This window comes from Lycorma delicatula, chromosome 10, assembly GCF_047948215.1.
Source record: "Lycorma delicatula isolate Av1 chromosome 10, ASM4794821v1, whole genome shotgun sequence".
Lineage (NCBI taxonomy): Eukaryota > Metazoa > Arthropoda > Insecta > Hemiptera > Fulgoridae > Lycorma > Lycorma delicatula.
Window position 1 is genome coordinate 66,146,397 of NC_134464.1, and position 23,492 is coordinate 66,169,888.

The 23,492-nt window shown below is 27.8% G+C and overlaps 1 protein-coding gene across 2 annotated transcripts in view; it reads left to right on the top strand.

Moving 5' to 3' along the window:
* Fas2 (neural cell adhesion molecule fasciclin 2) overlaps window positions 1-23,492 on the top strand; it is a 108,744-nt gene that overhangs the window by 20,066 nt on the left and 65,186 nt on the right. For both annotated transcript variants that reach the window (XM_075377617.1, XM_075377618.1), the window contains exons 8-11: window positions 2,086-2,227; window positions 5,658-5,786; window positions 12,340-12,608; window positions 15,058-15,259. In XM_075377617.1, the coding sequence (XP_075233732.1) occupies window positions 2,086-2,227; window positions 5,658-5,786; window positions 12,340-12,608; window positions 15,058-15,259 (742 nt within the window). The remainder of the gene's footprint in view (window positions 1-2,085; window positions 2,228-5,657; window positions 5,787-12,339; window positions 12,609-15,057; window positions 15,260-23,492) is intronic.

Below are 23,492 nucleotides of genomic sequence, written 5' to 3' on the forward strand. Positions count from 1 at the left end.
GGAGTTAATATGGTAAACCATTTTTTAACACTTTAGTGCCTATAGTCATAGCATATGTGATGTAGTATAATTATGTATCCCTGTGTGCCAGTAACCTGTACTGCACCAACAATGCACTGGCTGCATATTCCATTCCTTCCATTTTACTGCAGTAAAGCTTTTATTATTTTAACGACTCCGACACTGTGTGAGTTCTGTTTCTTTATTGTTTAGGTATTAGTTTATAGTTTCATGCATTTTTGTTTTGTTTTTCTCAGATCTAAAATTTTTTTTTTCTAATATTTCTTTGTTATATGAAATTTATTTCTTTTAGTTTTTAATTTATTGACTAATTAAAATAATATTACATAAAAAATATAAATATATATGTTGTAATTTTCTTATCAATCTTTTATTAAAAAAAAAAAAAAACCATAATATTAAAGAAATTTAATTGTCTATCCTCATTTTCTTATAAGATACTCTTATAAAATTTATTATGTCTGCTAAAATGTAATTATGTAGTAAAAGAGGATTGTTGAATATTTTCTTATGTTCAGTCAAATTGAAATTTTTTCCAATTTTTTTTCGAAAGCTAGGAAGAAATATGTGCAGATCTCGTGTAACTTAACTTTTTTTTTGGAAAATTTGAGATGTTATTGTACAGTTGTGTGTATATCTATTTTCCATGTTATGATTCAAATAAAAAAATAACTGAAAACATTTAATTTATGACACAATTAGAACAATATGTCTTAAAATAATAAAAATTATGGGGAAAAAATTACTTAGAAAGAAGAATAACATAAAGTAGCTATGTTTACACCATTTTGGCAGTTATGTTGTTCAGAAAAGTGTTTTCATATTAATAATACCATGTATAAAGTACTGCAGAAATTGGTGATCCATAGGAAATATTTTCTTTGTAATGGCAGAAATGAAGTGATTAAGCAGAATTTACATATTTATTCATAATAAATTTGAAACTTTTCAAAAAAGAAAACAAATTTTTAAAAATTAGGAAAATTATAAATAAATATGTTTTAATGTAATTATAGAATTTAATAACAACTGAAGATGTGGGATTCCGTGAAAATTGATTCATGGAATTAATATAAACTTTTTAAAATAAACATACTAAAATAATGAAAATTTCATTTTAATTTACACAGTGCAATATCTATTGCATTTTTTATAAGACTGTCTCCCACAAACACTGGTAGAATTTAGAGGTAGTGTGGACTGTATTTTTTTGATGAGATGGTTTCATGAAATATAACGATTCAAGAAGAACATATTCTTCTTGAATCGTTATTTTTAATTTGTTGTCACCCTTGACATTTTAATTGCATTACAATAGTTACATTAAACTTAAGAATGTATGACACTTTAGTCATAATTGAACTTGAACATTATCAAGAAACTAGTGAGTCCCCTTGGACTGAAATGAAAACACGACTGCACTGTGTGGGATCCTGACGAGAATATAACTAACACTAATTGTCCATTCGGATGAAATGAATAATGCGACCACACTGGGCGGGATTCTAACGTAGAATGTTAGTACGAGCTTCACTTTCTGGTTAGCGATGGCACCCACTAGATTGCAGCACCGGATGGCTCCGCATGGAACGGAACAAATGCTATTTGATAATTTATCAAATTGACATTTTGTTTGTATTTATGTGTATAATATTTTTCTCATATATTGAACATTATAGAGATTATCTTGATCACTATAAAAATTACAAAAATAATAAATTAGGTTTTATCTAATAGGCAGACCATCTAATAAACAATAAAGATTCTGTCTCTTGATTAACAAAAATTTTGAACAATTAGATATTAATAAAGATGAAGTAAAATTAAAAATATATATTTATTTATTAAATATATTTAATAATGTATATATACCGGCCTCTACGGGGCTAGTGGTAGCATCTTGGTCTTTCATTCAGAAATCCCGGTGAGGCGTGGCATTTTCACATACACTATAAATCATTCATCTCATCCTCTGAAGCAGTACCTAATGGTAAACTTGGAAGTTGCAAAATAAAAAAATAAATATATATATATATATATATTTTGTATTGTTTTTTATTTTAGGTTACACCAAGTAATCAAGAATACTATGGAAATTATAAATGTGAAGCAAAAAATATTCATGGTTCAGTTGATCACACCATTAGACTGCATGAAGCCCGTGTTCCTGGAAGAATACTTCAATCTAAATTTGAAGTAGCTACTGGTATGTCAATTACGGTAGTTTTATATGAATGTATGTTGTTAGTTTATATAGTCTGTTTTTAGTTTTACATGGTAATTCTGCTCTTTTATAAATAAAACATTACATAGTAATAATAATTAAAAAATGTATTATGGATTAATTTGTATAAATTATTTTTGTTCTAGATTTTTATTTTTATTTTTATGGAAAGAAAAATCATATTCAAGTACTTTTAAAAGCATAAAGTAAAAAAAACAAAATTATACACTTTAATAGTTTAAATTATGTTGGTATAAGTTTAATAAATCCTCTGTTTTAACACTTACTTATTATTGATGATGATTGTGAATTAGATATTATATTAAATTACAGGGAATGTAAGTGTAATTTTAAAAGTTGATTATGTGAATGTATATATTAAATTAAGTGTAGATATGGTATCACCATTAAACAATTTCTTCATTATCTTGAGCCACTCATTTTATAATCCTTTTTGCAAACAACATAACTTTATTTATACTGAAGATAATTATTTAAAAGTGATTGAACATTACATGATAGCCGATCAAAAAATTATTCATGGATGGATTGTAACCATCAAATTTAAATTTGGATAAAACTTTGCATTGTGCTTCTTAGGTAGACAGACAAATTGTTTATCATATGGATAGAATTCTCATCACATAGATGATAACCATAGTATGAAATGTGTTCAAAAAGAACCGAAGATTTTTCATTATGCGCCAACGAAGATATTTAGTGACATGTGGTAGGCAGCATTATTCCACATAATCTCCACTGTTATCATATGTTCTTGGATTGTTGATATCTCTTAGTTTTTGTGTTATTGTTATTTGAGTGCAACGTGTTTAATTGCTTGTAGTGATTTTTGTAGTGTGCAATTTTCAGGAGCAACATAATATAAAATTTTGTGTGAAACTGTGAAAAACTTTCACAGAAATGTTTCAACTTTTGAAACAAGCTTACAGAGATGATGCTTTGGGTTTTATATAATGTTACAAATGGTTTTCTCAATTTAAAAGTAGTCATCAATCAATTGAAAATGATCCTCTACCAGGAAGATCTTTGATTTCAACTGACACCCGTGTCAAGAAAATCAATGATCTGGTGTGTGCAAATCACCAGTTGGCTGTCAGAGAACGTGCAGAAGAGGTTAGCATATCAATTGGGGTATGCCATGACATTCTGACTGAAAAATGTAACATTCATTATATTGCAGCAAAGTTTGTGTTCCTCATTTGATGAACAAACAGCAGCAAGAACATCGAATGGATGTTTGTTGGCAACTTCATGAACAAGCCAATGATGATGAAATATTCATACAAGAGGATCATAACGGGAGATGAAAGCCGGGTTTACAGCTACGACATTGAGTCAAAAGTTCAGTCATCACAATGGGTTGCCAAAGGACTTCCATGCCCCAAGAAAGCACATCAGTCTTGATCCAATGTCAAAGTGATGCTCTCTGTTTTTCAATTTTAATGGAACTGTGCATTTTGAATTTTTGCTTCAAGGTAAAACAGTGAATCGTGCGCACTATCAAGGCATTTTACAATGATTACATGAAAAAATCTGCAAAAAGAGACCAGAGTTGTGACGAGACAACTCATGAAATGTGCCTGCCCACTCAGCTTTGACAATTCATCAATTTTGTGCCAAAAATCAGATGATTATCCTCCCTCAGCCTCTCTACTTGCCAGACTTGGCTTTTTGCGATTTTTTCTTATTTCTGAAATTAAAAGAATTGATGAAAGGACGTCCTTTTGAGACTATTTATAACATTAAAGCAAATTTGTCAAGGACATTAAATGAAGCTATCCAGGACTGCTTCATGAAGTGGAAACATCACTGGGAAAAGTGTTTGAATACGGATGGGGGGGAGTACTTTGAAAGGATAAAGGACCAGTAATCTGTAAAATTAATAATAAAGTTTAAATAAATAAAGTTAGGTTATTTTCTGAACTGACCTCATATTTCTCTTGGCCCATAAAGTGAAATTTATGGGTGTTTTACTAGATGGCAAGTACTTGGACGATCAAATTGATTCGTTTGTAATAAAATCTAAATAAACCTAAATTTTGTAATAAAATGTACTGTTATACTCTGAAGCGCCTTAATAAAATGCTATGCTTGTTGTGATTATAAATATTTACAGTATTATGTGTACGTATATTCTCATATAAAGTATTATATCATCTCCCTTATCAGAATGAGTTTTTAAGATAAAAAACGGGCTGTTTGATCAATACCTGGTATCACACAATAAGTATGAATTGTATGGACTTATATTTAGAAAATCATAATGTTGACTTTATTCCTGTGTTTATATTTATGAATATGCAATCTTTACCAAAAAGACTGGTCATTTGGTATTAAATATTCCCCTTTATCAACCAGACAATGGAACTGCTTTCAAATAATCCAACACAATGTTTCGGTTTACGAGAAAACCCCTCATTATGCGTCTATTGCAATTTTTAATAAACTGCTGAACCACTTCAAAAATCTTCCAACCAATTTATTTAAAATATAATTATAAAATTTTATTTTATTAAAACAAATGGATTTTTAAATAATACTAATTAAAAAAAAAAAAAACCAATTTATCTGCACCCTGTTCAGTATATATGCACTCAAATTAATTTTCAACAGCTGCTTTGAGTTGTTAATTATTTTTAAAATTTAATCCATTCACTTTAACGTTATTTATTTCATGTGTTTGTATTTAAATAATTAATATGGACTTGTAATCATATTTTTTTTTTACATACAATTTGTTTTTATATATAATTTATATTGCTTGTTTGAATATATTTTTGTACACGTGTATATATATATATATATTTATTTATTTATTTATATGTTTTAAATATTTATATGAATTATTAGGAATTAAATTATATTCAGTTTAAATTATGGTTTCAAATATGAAAGAATGAGATGGTTCTGTGTCCAGCAAGATGATATTAGCTGAAGAAGCCAAACTCACTGTAATATAGTTGATATTTAATCCTGCAAGTGACACCTATATTTTGTTTACCGCAGGACATGACCGTGCAATAAACATTATTGTTGTCTGAAGTGGAAAGCACTCTAGTGGTTATAGCAACAAGTCTCTTATACCTTTATCTCTTCTGTATAATTTTAAATAGGAGAAATAAAGGTAGTCAATCATAAATTGTTTTGTTCCTTAGATTATTCCAATATCTATAAATTATATTTTTCTTGTAAGTCTTATTTGTTTTTTTTGTTTTTTCACTTATAACTATTGGAAAATTTAAGTGTTAATACCTTTTCAGTCTTGTTCCCTTATTTTTTAGTTACAGTACTTGTTTCTTGCCACAATACAAACTAATGCTTGTTTTTTTTTTTGTTAAATTTCAGTATTTTTTTTAATGTAATTTTATATTTAAATTTTTTCTTGTTCTAGCTACCACAATCACTTTCAAAATTTATGGACCAAGTGAGTCTGGTGGACGACCTATTAAAGCATATGTTGCTCAATACAAACAAGAAAGACAATCATGGTCAGAAGCAAAAAACAGAACATGGTCAATTGGTGAGTTTTCTTTAAGAAAAACTATGAATAAAATTGCTTCTTATTTTTCTTATGTATATGCATATACAGCTATGTTGTATATAAATAGATAATATGTATGTCATGAATACTTTGTTGTTGCAGTTGAAATTTTTTTGTACAATATGTTTATCTCATTGAAACATTAGTTGAGAAACTTTAGTTTAGAAAAAAATACAGAAAATAAGTTATTAAATAAAAATAAAATTGAATTCCATAATATAATATAATGAGAGTGTAAAGTCTTACATTTTAAAAACATTCCAATAATTATTAAGAAGAAGAAGCAGAAATAGATAAAGTAAATAGATTTAAGTTTCCAAGATTCATTTCACTTTTCTGGATAGTATTGATTGCAATTATGACCAGTTTATAGACTTATCAGTTAGGTAAAAATCTTCTTATATAGGGCTACATACTTCAAAGAGTTATTAAAGGGATTTTCAAACATTTTTACTGTCTTGAGATCAGGAAAATTGAACCTGTCATATTTCTAAATGTTCATGGCTGTCTAGTTTTATTTTCAAAAAATATATTCATATCCTAGATTTTATATGACAGACTCAGCCAGCAAGTCTGGAGAGTAATTGATGCAACAGTTGCTTCAATCCTGTGTCTCAAGTCTGGTAGGTCAGCTGGTAATGGTGGCTCATAATCTTGATCTTTTATAAATACCCAAAGAAAAGTCTCAGGGGTCAGCTTGGACAGAAATGGAGGCCATGGCAAATGGCTTTCTTGTCATCTGGTCCTGGTGACCAATCCAGCCATCAGAGAAAATTTTATTCAACCATTCATTTATGCCATTGAGGAGGTGGACGATCTTGTTGCCAAATAAAGTTGTGTGGTTCGTATTGCAGTTGAGGAAAGAGTTTCTAGGACTACACACAACAGACTCTTACAGATTCAGCATTGTCTTCAGACACACTCGGTTGTCCTGTATCTCCCCTTTACAAATACACCCAGTGGTTTCCACCCAATTGTTTATACCATCTACAAGTGTTATTGTCAATCGGGGGGTCACAACAGAACTCAAACAGAATGCACATTGAATGTTAATTACAGATTCACACTTTGCAAACTGCAAAACACAAAACGCTTTCTATTGGTGGTCGTCATCTTCGTTACGAGTGATTTCAAGCAGAAGGGGTACAGGAACAGTTACGAGCTTGTACGTAGCTAAAACTGGTTCAGTTACTCTTTTATTCCACATATAATTAATTAATAAACTTTAAAAATATTACATAACTCTAATACTTCTATATTCATTTTTAAACATCCTTATATTTCTAGTTTGGATAGCAGTATTGTCTTGGAAGTGATTTGGCTACAGTTATCAGATTAGAAGAACTAATTACCAAAATGAGGTCATGTTTATTTAAAGCCTATTATATGTTATTGTAATCTCCATCTAAAAATGTAAGAGTTGAATTAGCAGTCATGAGTAAGCAGATTACTTAAAAAATTATCCTGTTTATAATCAGTTTAACTTAAGCTATGAAACTCAAAGTGGATGTATCTTCATTTTGATTGTTTTTTTTTGATATGTAACACTTTTTTCTTTTTAGTATTAGATTAAAAAAAACAAACATTATAAAGATTGTTAAGAATAGTATAAAGAAGATGTTTTTGGCAAATTGAATTAAGTGTGGATTCATGTCTATAAAAGGAATAAACATCGGTTTAGAAATTTCTTGTATCGTATGACTCCTATCCAATTTTTTTTTTATGTGGATTTCTAGATTAGATCAGTATGTTATTTCTGCTCTTAAGTTAATTAAGCTATTTATGTTTACAGCACTTCTTATAGTATTAAAAGGAGGGAGATAGGGCTCAGCTGATGTATAATTTTTTTTTAATTATATCAACAGATGTGAAATATTCACTTATATGCTTATCATGAAGAAGTAGCTCATAAAATACTATAAGATGTTGCTGTAGTACCGGTTATATATATATATCATGTATGAGCATTTTTGTTGAGGCTCCTATTCTACCCTCAATTTCCCTTCTGAGCATTACAGCTCCTAGAAAGCTTACCATCACTTTACTATATGTCTGTGATACCAGACATATAGGATAAGTATGGTTGGATCCTAAACAAGGTAGACATTTGTACTATTCATAACACTGTTAAGTAACACAAATAGTTCTCTTAATGACTGATAGATGCCACTAGAAGAAACAAAACTTTACATGATTCAGGTATCCTTTAATTTACCAGTGGAAACACAAATACTGGAAAATGAGGATTTGTAAAGCACGAAAATTGCATTCATTAAAATTAATACAGCCAACCTGATAAAAAAAAATTTACAGTGATGATAGCTGAATAAAATAAAAATCACTATATACTTGAATTTTAATAACCTTAAGCAATTAATTCATGAGCTTTCCAAAACATGGTAAATCTTTTTACTTCATTTTTCTTTATAAGAATAAAGAGTGCTATTAAATATATTTTTTTTAGTGGTTAAAAAATTCCCATTTAGTAAACTTACTATTGTAGATTTTTAAATAGGCATTTTACATGAATTAAAAATAACTAATTTTTAATTTACACAAGTAAAATAATTATAAAATTAAAAAAAACATTAGTTTTCCAGAACTTTATTGCTTTCAACCTGGTTTATTTTACTATCAACAAAAAATAACTTCAATTACTGCTGTATAAAAATCATTTTACATTGTTGTGATAAATGCAAATAAAATAAAGCATTTGTAGAGTTGGAATTGATATAAATAGAGAGAAAAAGTATTGAGTATACATTTTATTTTCTTATGCATTTAATATTGAAACCTATAGCTAAATTTTTGAAACTATATAAATGGGATATTTTTATGTTTTTCATCTGAATTTAGAATTGATCCGCATAACAACGTAAGTAAATATAATTTTTCTTAGGTTTACATTTACACAATATTATTTTAAAACGCTTAAGTTTTGCTTATTTATTTTAGCTTAGCTCAATCTTAATAATTTAAGTTTTTATCTTTTTTTTCCTATAAACCATCAATATAAACATTCATAGTAAACTAAAACTTGTAATAAACCAAAGTAATTTTTCTATGTTAAGCACCATAACCATAATAGTGAACTGAAGTGAAATGAGTTTCAAATCAACCTTGAAGACTACAGCCGTCTTCAAAAATAACGAGCATCCTATGCCAGGCTTACTGGCAAATCATCTGCATAATATTAATTCTTTATTCTGTAGATAAAAATTCAGAACCCTATGTCATGACCTCTTGATCTAAACTTAAAAATTATTTATTTAAATTCAATTGAATAGATACCGCTTCATATAATATAATAATACAGATATAATAAAAAGTTAAAAATGTAGCATTTCAATAATATTCATCAAGCTTGCACTCAAAAGTAAATAATTGAGCCAAGAGCAAGAATAATGATAAACATAGAGCAATCAAACAAAAATCTTATCAAAATCATAACTTGCACGTAAAACAATATTACTTAAATACACTCAAAGTAGAAAGAAAATAATTTGTAGGAAACCAAAATATACTATAAATAAAATATAAATACAATGTAACTTTTCATATATAACATTTATATCATAAAATAAACAATACAATAAAATATCTTTTATAAAAACATCAATAAGAGGAATAAAAATACTCAAATTAAATTTACGCTGTTAAAATCGTAGTCATCATTTACAGAAAAATCATTAAATTATTTTTCTCATGATTTTTTTTCACCCTTTAAGGAGTGAATAGAAACAAAATTACCCAAATCATTAACAAGCATTAACAATAATAATTGACTAGCTGCAATATATTAAACTCTCCTAAAGAGAACGCTGTTGGCATGAGTATATAAATATTACACATCAAAGAATGTCTAGTTATATAGGAATGATTGTAATAGAATTTACATTAATGTTGTTTTTTATAAATAAATAACACATTTTTAATATATGAATTTTTAACATTATCACCATTAAACAAAGAATAAAGCAAATTACTAGTAAAATTATACAGTTTAATCAGACAGATTTATAATAAAGAGTTTAATAGTAACTAATAGCAGCTGAAGTACATAGTCAAATGAATCCCCCTAACCAAAACGCCATACTTGAGTAATGCCTGAACAAATGTACAATAAACCCGTCTTAGTTGGGTATAAGACAAAAAATGCCTCAGAATCTTAAACTTCTTAATGCCTTCTAATCTTCTTAATCAAATTATTTATATGGATGTTAAACTTCAGATTACAATCAAAATCTATCCCAAGACACTTAATGGAATTAACAAAAGTTAGTACAGTGCAATTACAAGTATTTATATTAAGCTGACTCCATTCAAATTTATGTAGAACCATTTTATTATTAAAAATTAACAAAAAGAACTTATGCAAAAAAATAAATAATTTGCCTCAGTATTACTTCAAATGTTTCAAGAACCTTAAGCCAAGCAGCAGTCTCAAAGCTTCCAATTGTAAATATAATGAAACAAATGATCCAAAACTAAAATTTTGAAGGCCCAGTTCTTCCAACACGTTATAGAGACTTAGTTTTTACAGAAGAATATAAAATATCATGCAATGGAGAGATGTCTTGGTTCTGGACCTGAGGATAATCATATTCTAATTTTAAATACAAAAAGAAATCAATATTATGGTGAAGTGAATGTTATGTCAGTGGCACTTTCAAAACAGTTTCCTTACTTTTTTACAAGCTATAAACGAAACATGGATTCAAGGAAAAATATTGTTTTCATTAGTTTATACGTTATTGCCTATTAAGTCTGAGGAATTGAATATTTCTCTTTTGCTACAACTGAAAGTATTGGAACCGGCTATGTTCCTGCAATCAATAACTATAAATTTTGAGATGGTGATAATGAATGCTTGAAGAAGTTTTTTTCTTGACACTTCATAATGGGATTATATTTTTAATTTTTCACAATTTATTTTTCATTACATTCAATAATGGATAGAAACAACATTATGAAACTGATGATAATTTTACTTTAAATAAGTGAATTTTGGCAGCCCACAGACAGTTGTTTTTGAACATTTGTTTGAAAATGGTTTTTCCTCCAGAATTTCAAGAATTTTTTGATTATTTTGAGAATACATGGATTGGTGGAACCAACCAGATAAAATTTTCATTGATCACAAGGTGGAGTGTGGATGAAGTGTGTGCATGAAGTGTGGATGTAGATCATTGTTCTTAAAGGAGGATTACCAAGAACGAATAATTCTGTTGTAGGATGGCATAGAGGATTTTAAGAACAAGTCAGTTGCTACTTATCCCAACATTTTGAAATTTATTGACTGCATTAAAAAAAAATAAAGTTTTAATGAAACGTGCATTGAGCAATATTTATGTGTAAGTCATTTGGGCAACCAAAAAAAAGGAAGTATCGCGATTGTGATGAATGAATTTAAAAAAATCTGATGTGGACACCACATGATTTCCTTGCATGCCTATTAAATTACATTTACACATGTTTTTAAAGTGAAAAGTACATAAAATTTTATTTCATTAATAACTTCTGATATTTCTTCAAATATTTTTTAATTTTTATTGTTAATGAATTATTATTTATTGTAAATTTTTTTTACAATCGGAGGTTAATAATTATTAATAAATCAATTCATTTAAATTAAAAAAAAAGGATATGAAGTCTAATTTGAATGGATGTGCTTTCCCCTTGTAAGATCCAAATATTTCATTAATTAAAATGTTATTTGGTTATAACTCTGGAACAATGAAAATAAGTACCACTTATATGATATATCATTGAAAAGCTCTCACTGAGGGCTTATTACTGCAGTTAAGAAAAAGTTCAAAATCAAAGTTTTTTTGATTTTGAGCTTTTTTTGTACATTTTTGTTCCAGTCGATTGGAATCAAAAGAAGAGGTGCTCAACTAGATGTTACAACAGTACTAAATCCAAAATTTTAACATCCTACAGCTAATTGTTTTTGAGTTGCGAGATACATACGTATGTACATACAGACATCAGGCTGAAACTAGTCAAAATGGATATTTTCGATGAAATCTGGAAACCAAAAATTTTGCTCAGTACTTCCTTTACTTCGTACAAGGAAGTACAAATGGTATGACTCTCATGCTTCGACATGAGAAGCATGAGAGTTATTCACCTGATTTAGCTCCGTGTGATTTATTTTGTTCCTGTGAATGAAGAGGAGAGACCTAAAAAGAAAGCATTTTGCCAATCGGGGTGAGGTGAAGAAAAATATGAGGAGGTGTTATTGGGTATCATTGTAGATGAATTTAAAAATGTTTTGAAAAATAGAATAAAATATTGGACAAATATTGGCTGTGATGAGAGTGTTTTGAAGGGTATTTGAAGGTTTATTGTAAAATAAAAATAAATACATACATTAAAAAACTAGAATTCTGTTTATTTCTGGGTACACCTACATATGTAGTACAGAATAAAAGAACTTTTGTATAGTTTTTAAAAGTATTCTTAAAAAATTATTTAAAACTTGAAAAAATATTTTTATTCATTATTGTTTTTGTTATTTTTTTTATAGATTCACCATATACTTTAGAAGGATTAGAACCTCAAACCACTTACAATTTCCGATTTGCTGCTGCAAATGAAGTCGGTATAGGTGAATACGGAGGTGAAATAAAGCATAATATGCCAAAAAGATCATTTCCAGAAGAACCTACTATCTTAACTAGTAATTCACCAGAAGGCTATACAGTCTCTCCATATGTTGATAGGTTTGACTTTCAATGGAAGATACCTGCTGATAATGGTGAACCGATAGATTATTACACAGTTAAATGTTGTCCTGTAAGTATAGTATTTATTATTCTTATTAATTAATAGTTACAGTTTTATTAATAATTTTTATTATGAAGTGTTGAGTTACTAATTTATTTCAATTGGAATCCTCTGTTATTAGTTCAAAGGCTGGTTAGAATCTCTAATATTTTTTGTTAGCTGTTATCAAAAGACTAAGCAGTATTGATAAGTAACTAGTATTTGAATAATTGTATATAACGGATGGTTTTTTCTACTGAAGTTTGAGATTTGGTAAACACCATATTAATTTATAATGAGAAACTGAACTAAATATGATTTACACTAATGATTTTTTAAAATATGTTTTGTATGAAAATTGAAGTTACTGATATTTTCATTTTTATTTAAGGAATAGTTTATTCAACTCAAATTATGTGGTGGTGTAGGTGGGTGTGTGCATGTGCATGTGTAAGTGTGAATCATTTGCAGTTGTTATATTCAATTGTTTTGAAGCTACTTTATAATACTGAATTCTTTATATATGTTTTTATGAGACACGTATGTTAAGTAGAGTTTAGATTGCACCTTCAAAAGCTAAGAGTTGTGAAATTATGTAGTTAGTTAAAAGTGTTGTAAAAAAAGGTGTGACTTCATTGTGAGATGTATGGTTAATTGAAATCCAACCACCAAAGAACACGGTATTCAAGCCATAAGGGACCTGCTGTGCCAACCAAAACACCAGATGATGATGATATTGTTGATTTATGATTTTTAGTTTTTGTTATGTTCAATAGTGAAAAGAGGGTTAACTATTTTAAATTTATTTTATTTCAGTTAATTAGACCTGTGAGATTACTTTGTTAAACAATTGGTTAGTAATTGGAAATGTTCTCTGAATATCACTTAAAAATTTTTCTTCTTAAGTTATCCTAGCAAAAATTATTAACCCTTTGTGGGCTAACTTTTTAAAGTAACTTAAAACATGCATTCATGCATAAAAACAGTATATACATTGTGTTTTTGCTGAATTCTGTCACCAATTTGGTTAAGGAACAATGTTTAATTACCTCATGAGTAAAAGCTTATGCAATAATGGCACAAGTTTCACTTAGCATACTAGAATCTGCAAACTATAGGTGATAATTTTGGTTATGTTTTACACTGAGTTCTTTTGATGTAAAAAACACTGAATAATAATAGTAACTCTGATGGTAATATAAAAACAGATATTTTGAAGAAGTAGTGCACCTAGGCAAGGAATAGTGTAGTATGGTTTTATTATAATTATAATAATATATAAATATTTTTTTCATTTCCTTCTGAATTTTTTTCTTGAAAATTTTGTTTGAATTCAAATGAAGCAAGCCGAAATTGAAGTTGTTTTGGAAGGAACAGTTCGTAAACAAATGACTTAAAAATTAATGAAAAACATGAAAAAATAATGCAAGCGTCTTATTACATACGCATGCTCATTGAATTCACCTGATAACTGAGGTAAAATGGTTCCCAATCACATTGTATCAGGATATCAGGAATTTCCATCTCAAAATGATTGAAAGAACATCTTCTGCTATCTCTTTTAATTTATATGTAACTACATGAAGCTGGTCACATTCAGAGACCTATATATGGTTTTCTGTCCACGAAGGGTTAAAGTTCTGTGTGTTTTGCTTTGACTTTCTCTCATTGTTAATAGTAAAGTTACTTTTTTAACAGTTACGGTTGAACAGAACTGTAAATTTAACTGTTTAAAATCAAAATGGAGAGATATTGCTTAAGATTGTTGTATTGATGTAGATAAATGTTGATAAAATATTAAAGTAAATCACATGATGCCAATTTTTCATTTGAGAAGAAAAAGTCAACTAAACATATATAGTGTTTGTTATAATCAAACCACTTTTGAAAATCAGAATTAACTCGACTATCAATTGTGAAATCGATGTAAAATCTGGTCAATTAAGATATCCATTCATAGATTCAGTAAAATGTTCTTGGAATTATAATAAAAAGTATGTAGGACAATATGTCATGGCACTACTTACTCATCAAGCTGATTGATGTAAAGTAGCTGAATGAGCAGTAAATTTCAGTGATTGGAAAGTGGATAAATGTATTTTTTTTAGATGAAAGCCATTTTGAAATCTACAACTTCTAATAAAGTCAGTGTATGTAAATTCTGCTGAACAGAATCTCTCATTTATATTTTACAAACCTTAAAACATTTTTTTTTTAGAAATCTTTTGGATATGTGTAATCTTTGGTAGTCCAAGATTTCTAGGTAATGGTTGATTTAATTAATTTCTGTAATTTTTTCGTTAATTTCCTATCATCCCATTGACACTCAATAAGGAATAATTACAGATAATTAGGGAGTTTACTGCAGGATAATTTTTAATTTATTATTTTTCTAAAGAAAATTAAGTTAAATTAACTTAAAATAAATATTGTTTTCTTTTTAATATGTTTATTCACTTCATATATTTATTATTGACAGGTTCAGAAATCAGAAGTCAATAAAAACGAATGGACACCAACTTCAGATGATGAATGTATATCATTAGAACATAGAACAAATGAAATTTCTACTTTTGAATTAATGGGTTTAAGACCAGATGCGTATTACAAAATTGAATTAAGAGCTCATAATGTTATTGGGTTCAGCACACCTGCACAGGCCATTGTTAAAACTGCTCGCGGTGAGTAATCATTTTATTTATTGTTATTATTTGCATGTCCGTATTGTCGAGTGAATGTATTATTATTCTTATTATTATTTATTTATTTTAATTTTAATATTAATATTACTATTACTAATATAATATTAGTACTGTTGTGTATATTAATAAATACATGAAGATTTCTTCTTTTTTTCTAATAAGAAACATAATTTAATAATATTATTAGGTAAAATAAGTTCCAAGATATAAGTTATTTAATTTAAGGATAAATAAAATAATTTATTATTTTTTAGTTGTTTATACATAATTTTTTGAAATAAAATCCATATACATTGCATTTATGTTTATTTACAAATGCATTAACACATACACACATACACTTAAGCTGTTAGCACACATTCAGTTTTATAGATCTTATAATTCAGCTTTTTTCATGGCTATTATATTTAATAACATCTAGATTTCGCGTATTCTAGATTTTACTAGGTATAATACTTGGTCTATATATACACACACACACACACACACACATTGATATATAGATACAGAGATCTATACAGATTGATATCTAGATACAGAGGGAGAGGTTAGCAAAGATACAGACAACTTTTTTGTTGATTATTAATAATGGTTAGTTAAATGAAACTCATTAATTCAAATTCATGTAGTAGACTTTTTAAGACAAATTTTCATCAGCAGCTATTTGGTCCTAAGAGAAACCCATTAGTTGCTGAAAATTTCAGAATCTACCTTGCTAAAAAATATTCTTTTTTTAATTACTTCACAAAAGGTAGGTACAGTGAAGTGTGGACAGTTACTTACTCTGTTATTGTTTTTGATTGATTTATTTTCATAATGGATTTAGGTTGGGTGCGTAATGGGTATTAATAGATATATAGAGAACACTATGTACCTGTACATATTAATTATGTACACAGTACATTCTGTCCCCTATACTTAATCTTGGGAAAGGAAACGTATGAAAAATATGCTGAACTTATCCTAATGCCTAAACAATTACCTGTTTTAACTGTTATGGATTTGAATAATTAATAACTTTAAAAGAATTATATTATTTAGAGCAAAATTTATGTTGAAAGTGAAATGAAACTTAGTTTTGTTGTTGTATTCGTACAAAAAGTGAAATGAAACTTAGTTTTGTTGTTGTATTCGTACAATTTGTATGAATACAAATTGTATTTCATCTACCAGCTCCAGTGATTGGTATGAATAATTTATTTAATCTTAACACATTCACTGCTAACCAGTCATTAGTGTATGTAAATTATTTTTTAATTGTAGTAATCTTATGTTTGGATTACTGTAATTAGATATAAAGAAGTTTTGACTACTTCGTTTTTTGTTAAAAGTAGAAAGTAAAAAGAAGATAATTTTAAGTAAATCTTGTTTTTTTAGAATACACAGCGTTCCTTATAACTGCTTTTTTGAATTTCTTTTAAAAAAAGAACTTACGATTCCCTAAAAGTAATTTTAAGAAAAATCATCAGAATGGATGAAGTCAAGGCAAGATTATTACACTGACAGATTCTGAAGATAGAAAAGTAGGTAAACAGCTTCTAATCAAATGACCTAATAAGATTTCCTCAACATAAAAAAGACTGTTATTGAAAAACTAACTAATCTTAACCCTTTAACTAATGAGAGTGTTAAGAATATTAAGTGTACCTGGTGTTGTAAACTATTTTTTAACTGAAGAATTTCATTTTGTCATTATAACTATTAGAATTCAGTATCATATCCCTAATAACAAGATTTTCATCATTACTACATTCATCTTCTAAATTCATACATTTCTTCCATATCATCAAAATTAAATTAGTTATTAAATTTAAGTTTATTTCATCGATACAAAGATTCTGAAATTATTTCATACTAAAATAGTAACTGTTATCCAAATGCAGGAAACTTGAGTACTGAATGCAGATATAAACAATCACTAGATGGTTGCCATTGGTTAGCTTCAATGTTATGCTGTTTATTACTGGTAGCTGTAAAGTAGTTATATCTGTTGACAAAAAAATCATAGCACTAATGTATACAGATTATTTTGGGTTAAACAAATATTTGAGACCATATTTTATGAACATACTGATTTAATATTAATACAGCACGAAAAAAAATGATGATTTAATATTAATACAGCACGAAAAAAAATGATTGTAGTGAATGAAAAGTGTTGTGTTGGTTTTTAAAATAAATAAAGATAGGCAGAAGTATTTATTTATATTATATGCATCAAAGTACCCTGAATTTAATTTTAACACTTATATGTTATTATTTAAATCTAATGTAAATATGTGAGTTGTTGAGTCAGATGACTAGAAAAATTATTATTTATTCTGCAACAATGAAACTAATGAAACATTTCCACATAATCCCTGGATACATTTAGGCATTTGTTTGTTTTCTGTGAACTTTCTTATTCTAGTAGTAAAGAATTATTCACCTCGAGTGTCTGAGCCGTTCTTGTATCGCATTCTTAACCTGCTCTTCTTGTTGTTGAATTCGTAGCCATGTAAAAATGTTTTAAGTGATCACTTCTCCTAATATTTAAATTTTTTGATTCTAGATAGTTTGAGTTTAATGAATTCAGGTTTTTTTTTATATTTGTCATAAATTGAATTTTTTTATGGGAATTTGTGATCTGGATTTTTCTGTAATTTTTCTTTCAGTGGTTGGGTTAGAAGTACCAACTCCAATATGAAACACATTATTTATTTATGGTTAGTTTTAGTTCTCTATGTAAACTAAAAAACATTAAAAATCCTATCATTTTAAAAAGAAACACTACAATTTGAGAGTATTACATAATATTTAACTTTTTATAAAATTTATTCTGAAGAATCAGAAATCTCTACATAATTACTTAATGAGATTAATTTAAAAAGTAATCCGTAAAAACAATTTTAATAAAGTAGAAATAATATATATGTATTGTGGTAAAACCTGTTATCACAAAATCAGCTGATTTTTGAAGTTGAGAGTTCTAAGGTTCAAGTCCTTGTAAAGGTAATTGCTTTTATACGGTTCTCTGGTGGTTGGGTTTCAATTAACCACAAGTCTAAGGAGTGATTGACCTAAGTCTGTTCCAGACTACATATTTATTGGTATTTACATTTACATTGCAGCTACTTCAGGCACGGCAAGCTGGCAGCAAATGAATTTAATTTGTCTACACACGTGTGTGCGCGCGCACACACACACACAACCCAACAGTAGCTGGAAAACTGGCTGGAGAAATATATATATATTGATAAAGACTCTTAACTTAGCAATTATGTTTTTATATTAGAGAATGTTTTTAAGTGTTGATTAATACATTCTGTACATAGTCAGTATTATAACTTGTATATTATTCTCAGTGACAAAAAAAAAAACAAAAAAACAAAGCTTACCTTGTTTTAGAACAATATATATCAAATTTGTGAAAGTGTTATATGCTGGATAAAACACTGATGGAGGTTGCCAATTCTACTTAACATATCTGTGTGTTTTTGACATTAGTTGGCTGTAATTAGTAATCTTATACTTAGGGTATTTGGATTACCTGTCAGTGGTATCACATATATGTTTTTACTGTATGTTTTCTGTTTTTATATATGTTTTTACCGTATAACGTGTTGTAGATTCTGATCGAAATTTATAAATAGAAATTTTGTTATAGAATTCCTTGAGTAAAATTTTATATTGTGAAGTCCTCTCCTTTAAGCTAGTTCTAACTGTTTAAAATGTGATCTTAATTTAATTTTTTATACAAGTCATCCAGAAAGTAAAGAACATTTGACCTTGGCACTTGTCTCCAGTCCCACTAGCCATTATAGGCATGCCATTGAACCCCAAACACTACAAGCTCAGTGTGAACTAAACTGTGATGCTAAATGATCGATTACATTTTTTACAACTTTCAAAATGTATGACAAAATAAAAAATCCCACCAAATGTGAAGTATGTAATGTAATCAGGTTTTGGAATGAAAAAAAGTTTTGACCCATTGAAATCTACAGGCAAATAAAAGAAGTTTGTAGTGATAGTGTGATGAATGAAGCATTGGTTAAGAAATGGTGGATTATATTCAACGAGGGATGAACAAATGTTCACGATGTTCTGGTCGAAAATCCCAAATTTCATTATGAAAAGTATTTGAATTTGTGTGGTGACATGTTGAAACGTAGTTTAAGGGTTTCTGCAAATATAAGATGAAAATTTTTTTATTAATTCTTATCTTGATTTTTCTATATCAAAATGTTCTTCACTTTCTGGACAATCCTCCTACATTAATAGAGTATTGATCTCATTTAATTTTATAATATTCTAAAAAGATTTATTTATATTATCTTCTGTTTGCGGACTGATCTAGTGTGATTCTTCAGTCTTAATTTTCAGACTGATCTTTCAAATTCTATTTTTATTGTCTTTCCTTGTACTATTTTTTCTTAATTGATGGGGTTTGTCTGTGGTTGCAGAACATTCTTTAATTTTCTGGATTATAATTTTTTAATGTTTTTAAGCTAATTTTATTTTATCGTGCTACGTGTATCCTAACTGATTACATTTAATTGTAATTTTTAAAAATTTTTTTTTTTTTTTTAATTTCATTACATTAGTTTTCTTGTTTAATTTGTTTATTAATAATAATTAGTACAGTCTTTGTTCAGTTAAACAAGAAGAAACATTTCTTGATAATTTTTTTTTACATTCTAAGTTTCTATTTTACTTAGCTCTTGTTTTAACTTTTTATTATAGTAATAATACATTTTTAATATCAAAATCTTTTTTGTCTTTAAAAACATTTTATTTTTTTGTATTTATTCATGTGTACACGTGTGAATTCACACAATTGCAACTGTGTATTGTATTATTTTGTTTAATGAATAGAATGTGTGGTTTAATTGGTTTTTATCTTCTTAAAAGTTATCTGTAAATATTATAGTGCCTTCTTTAAATGAAGAATACATGCACTTATTAACCCCTTGTTCAGTTTGGGTATTCATTTTATATGCTCGGTATCAAAACCGTTTGTGATGTTGGCCTAATTTATATTTTATTATTTTCGTTAGTTCAGTATAACATTTCTGTTTGCTAGTAACATTACCCTTCAAAAGAATTTTCATTTGTTTTCAATTTTTTTATTTTTATTTAATAATATTTCTTTATTCCATCAAAGATGCTTTCTTTGAAAAGTACTTTAACAATTTTTTACTTAGTATATATTCTTATTTATAGTTTATTTGTTTATTGGTGCAAAGATTCAATTCTTACCTTTCGTTGTGGGGGAGGTAGACAGTTCAAGGTTGTCCTAGAACAGTTACAATTTACGTCTGAAAATTCCTTGAAAACTGTCTCCTGTCAACCATTTTTCATGTTATTAACAGATGTTTTCTTGTCATTCTTCACATTTTAATTAATACGTCTTGGGCCTTTTGATCCAGGTATATAAACTACAATTGCACTTAATGAGACGTATGAATAAACAAGTGTTGCAGCTTTTCACTGACAAAAAAACTAAGAAAGCTACTGTAGTACAGATTTTTAGTTTCAGTTGTTTGAAGTTTTGGTTTCATATGTTTTTTTTTTTTATTTCTTAAAGAAATTAGTTACAATTATTCTCAGCCTTTGTACTGGATGATGGGTAATTAGAAATTATATCTTAACTTTTTGATTCCATTTAAGAAATTAAGAACAATTTACAGACATTTGGATGCATTTCAGTGAAGAAAAGTTTTCAATTTTGATCATTGTGTAACCTAATTCTTTTTTTTTTTTAATCTTACTATTGAAAGACATGCTGAAACTTCATAAATTTATTGAACAAGGATTAAAGCAGACAGTGGTTCTCAAAAATATTGTGACTTATACTTTCTTTTGAAATCTTTAATAGCAATATGCTAAAGTATAGAAAAAACCTAACAGTTAATTTCAATTCTACAATTAAAAATAAAAATTGAAATCATTAGTTGTATTCTTCAATTAATAGTGAATACAGCGTATTGAAAATTTTTTTATAGGAATATTTTCTAACTAAATGAATTATCTTTAGTTGGAAAATTGTACATTGTTGTGATACTGCTAAGTAATATTTAATTATTATATAATAAAACTTAAGCTCATCAGTTATGGTCTCTGTTAATCATGTTTATACTTTCATGATTTTTTTTCTATCTGAACATTTCTTTTAATTACTTGGTTCTGTTTTTACATCTTCAGCCATAAAACTTGTGGGTTTTTTTATAACAAAATGAAAAAAAAAACTATTTATGTTATACGCAAGTGTTGCATATTAGAACCAGATAAAATCATAAAAATCCTATGGGTTAATTATTATCCTCTTTTTTATTTCTCTTTTCTTCATTTCTACCAGGCTAATATATGAAACTAGTGAAACAATTTTTTTCCTAATTGAAAATTATTAGTGGCAGTTCAGTAATTTTCTGATACTTTCCTGAGACAATTTCCTCTCTAGAGGTTGTATAATAAGTTGGTCCAGAAGTTTGGTAAAATCTGGTTTTCCTATCCCTACTACAATCTAAAAATCTAGAATCTAAATAGCATATAGTGTATGTAAAATTAACAAAAATATTTTAGCTTATTTTTGTTGTTTATATAGTATTTTATGATGAACATAAAAAATATAAATTAAATTTTGATGATGAGAGTAGTATTATTCATTTACAAACAGGATTGTAAGCATTTTAAAATGTAGATTTTATGTTAGAATTCATTCTGTATAAAATACATTTTGAACTTGCAATCAGTGTTAAACAGTTGTAAAAATGTATGTAACTATACAAATCCAATTTCATAACATATAAATAATATTTGATAATCTTACTTTGAGTTTGAAGAAAAATGCAATTAGAATAACAAATTATTTATATTAAATATACTCATAAAAAACCATGTTACTATTAAAATAACTTTAAAAGAAAGCTTAGAATCTGGTCTTCAAAAAGATTTGTTATGAATTAACTTGGCTGATAAGTCATACTACAGAATTTGTCATAAAAATCTTACAGGTTTTGAACAAACAACAGATTATTATACAACACACTAAAATTTATTTTTACGATAATCCAGAAATTATTTTAAAAACTTATATTCCCAAGTGTGGTATGCATGTCATTTCTCAATTACACGATACGAGAAAACAAATTTAAGTTATAAAAATGACATCCATTTTTTATTATAAGCACTCAAGGGGGGACTCTTCAAGCCTTTCACCACAACTCTTAAAAATTCTATGTAACATCACTTTGTTTATTGCAGGAATTTGCTGGCTTATAGCCCCTTTAATTTCATCTAAATTATGAGGTTTATTCACATACATTTCAGATTTAAGAAACCCCCGCTGGAAAATGCTGAAGTCTATAGCATGAGTAGGTCATGTCTTCAAGTGAGAAATTAGCGTGCAGGAAATTTCTGTTCAAGAAATCCATTGCAATGGTAGCTATGTAAGCAGCTGCTCCATCTTGTTAGTGCCAAACTCAATTGCGAGCAATGTATCTCCTTTAAAGTTCAAAGATCAGGAATTTTAGAAGTGTGGTAAGCTGGTTTCCCTGCTTACCTAATGTTCTTGACGTTTTCTGTTGTCTTGGCATTTACCTTTTGTATGTGCATACTTTTTAAAGCTGAATATATAGTTCTGAAGTTCTACATCTATAACAAAATGGTGTTACAAAATAGAACACATATAGGTCTTTGACCTATATTGAAGTGTTGGCAAAACTAGCCCTGGGTAGTAGTAACAAAAGACTCAACATTTTTGAAAAATGACTACGACAAACCCGTGATCTCACTTGACCATATCTCCATTGTTAATAAAATTGTTCCATATGGGCAGTCAGCCCCAATCCTTTTCCCCTCCATTCACCATCTGTGCACTAATGAAAACCCCATCAATTTTTTTATGCCACAGCCTGTATAAATGTAAATCATTTATGATCTAGGTTATGTGCAACTTAAAGTTAACAGCTTCCAGTTCTAAAAAAATAATTATTTCCTTTTATCTGTAATCTACTGAGGATTGTATTTATTATAGATTCCTGTTTTGTTTTTTTTATTAATCTTCTAGAATTTTTCTCTTTTATATTTTTAACCAACTGTTATATCACAAAACATGATTTTTTAATAATTGGATCCTTATCATTTTCAAAAAAAAAATACATGAAACTCATCAGTTCATGCTCATCATTATTTCGTGACATACATACAAGTAATTTTCATTTTAACAATA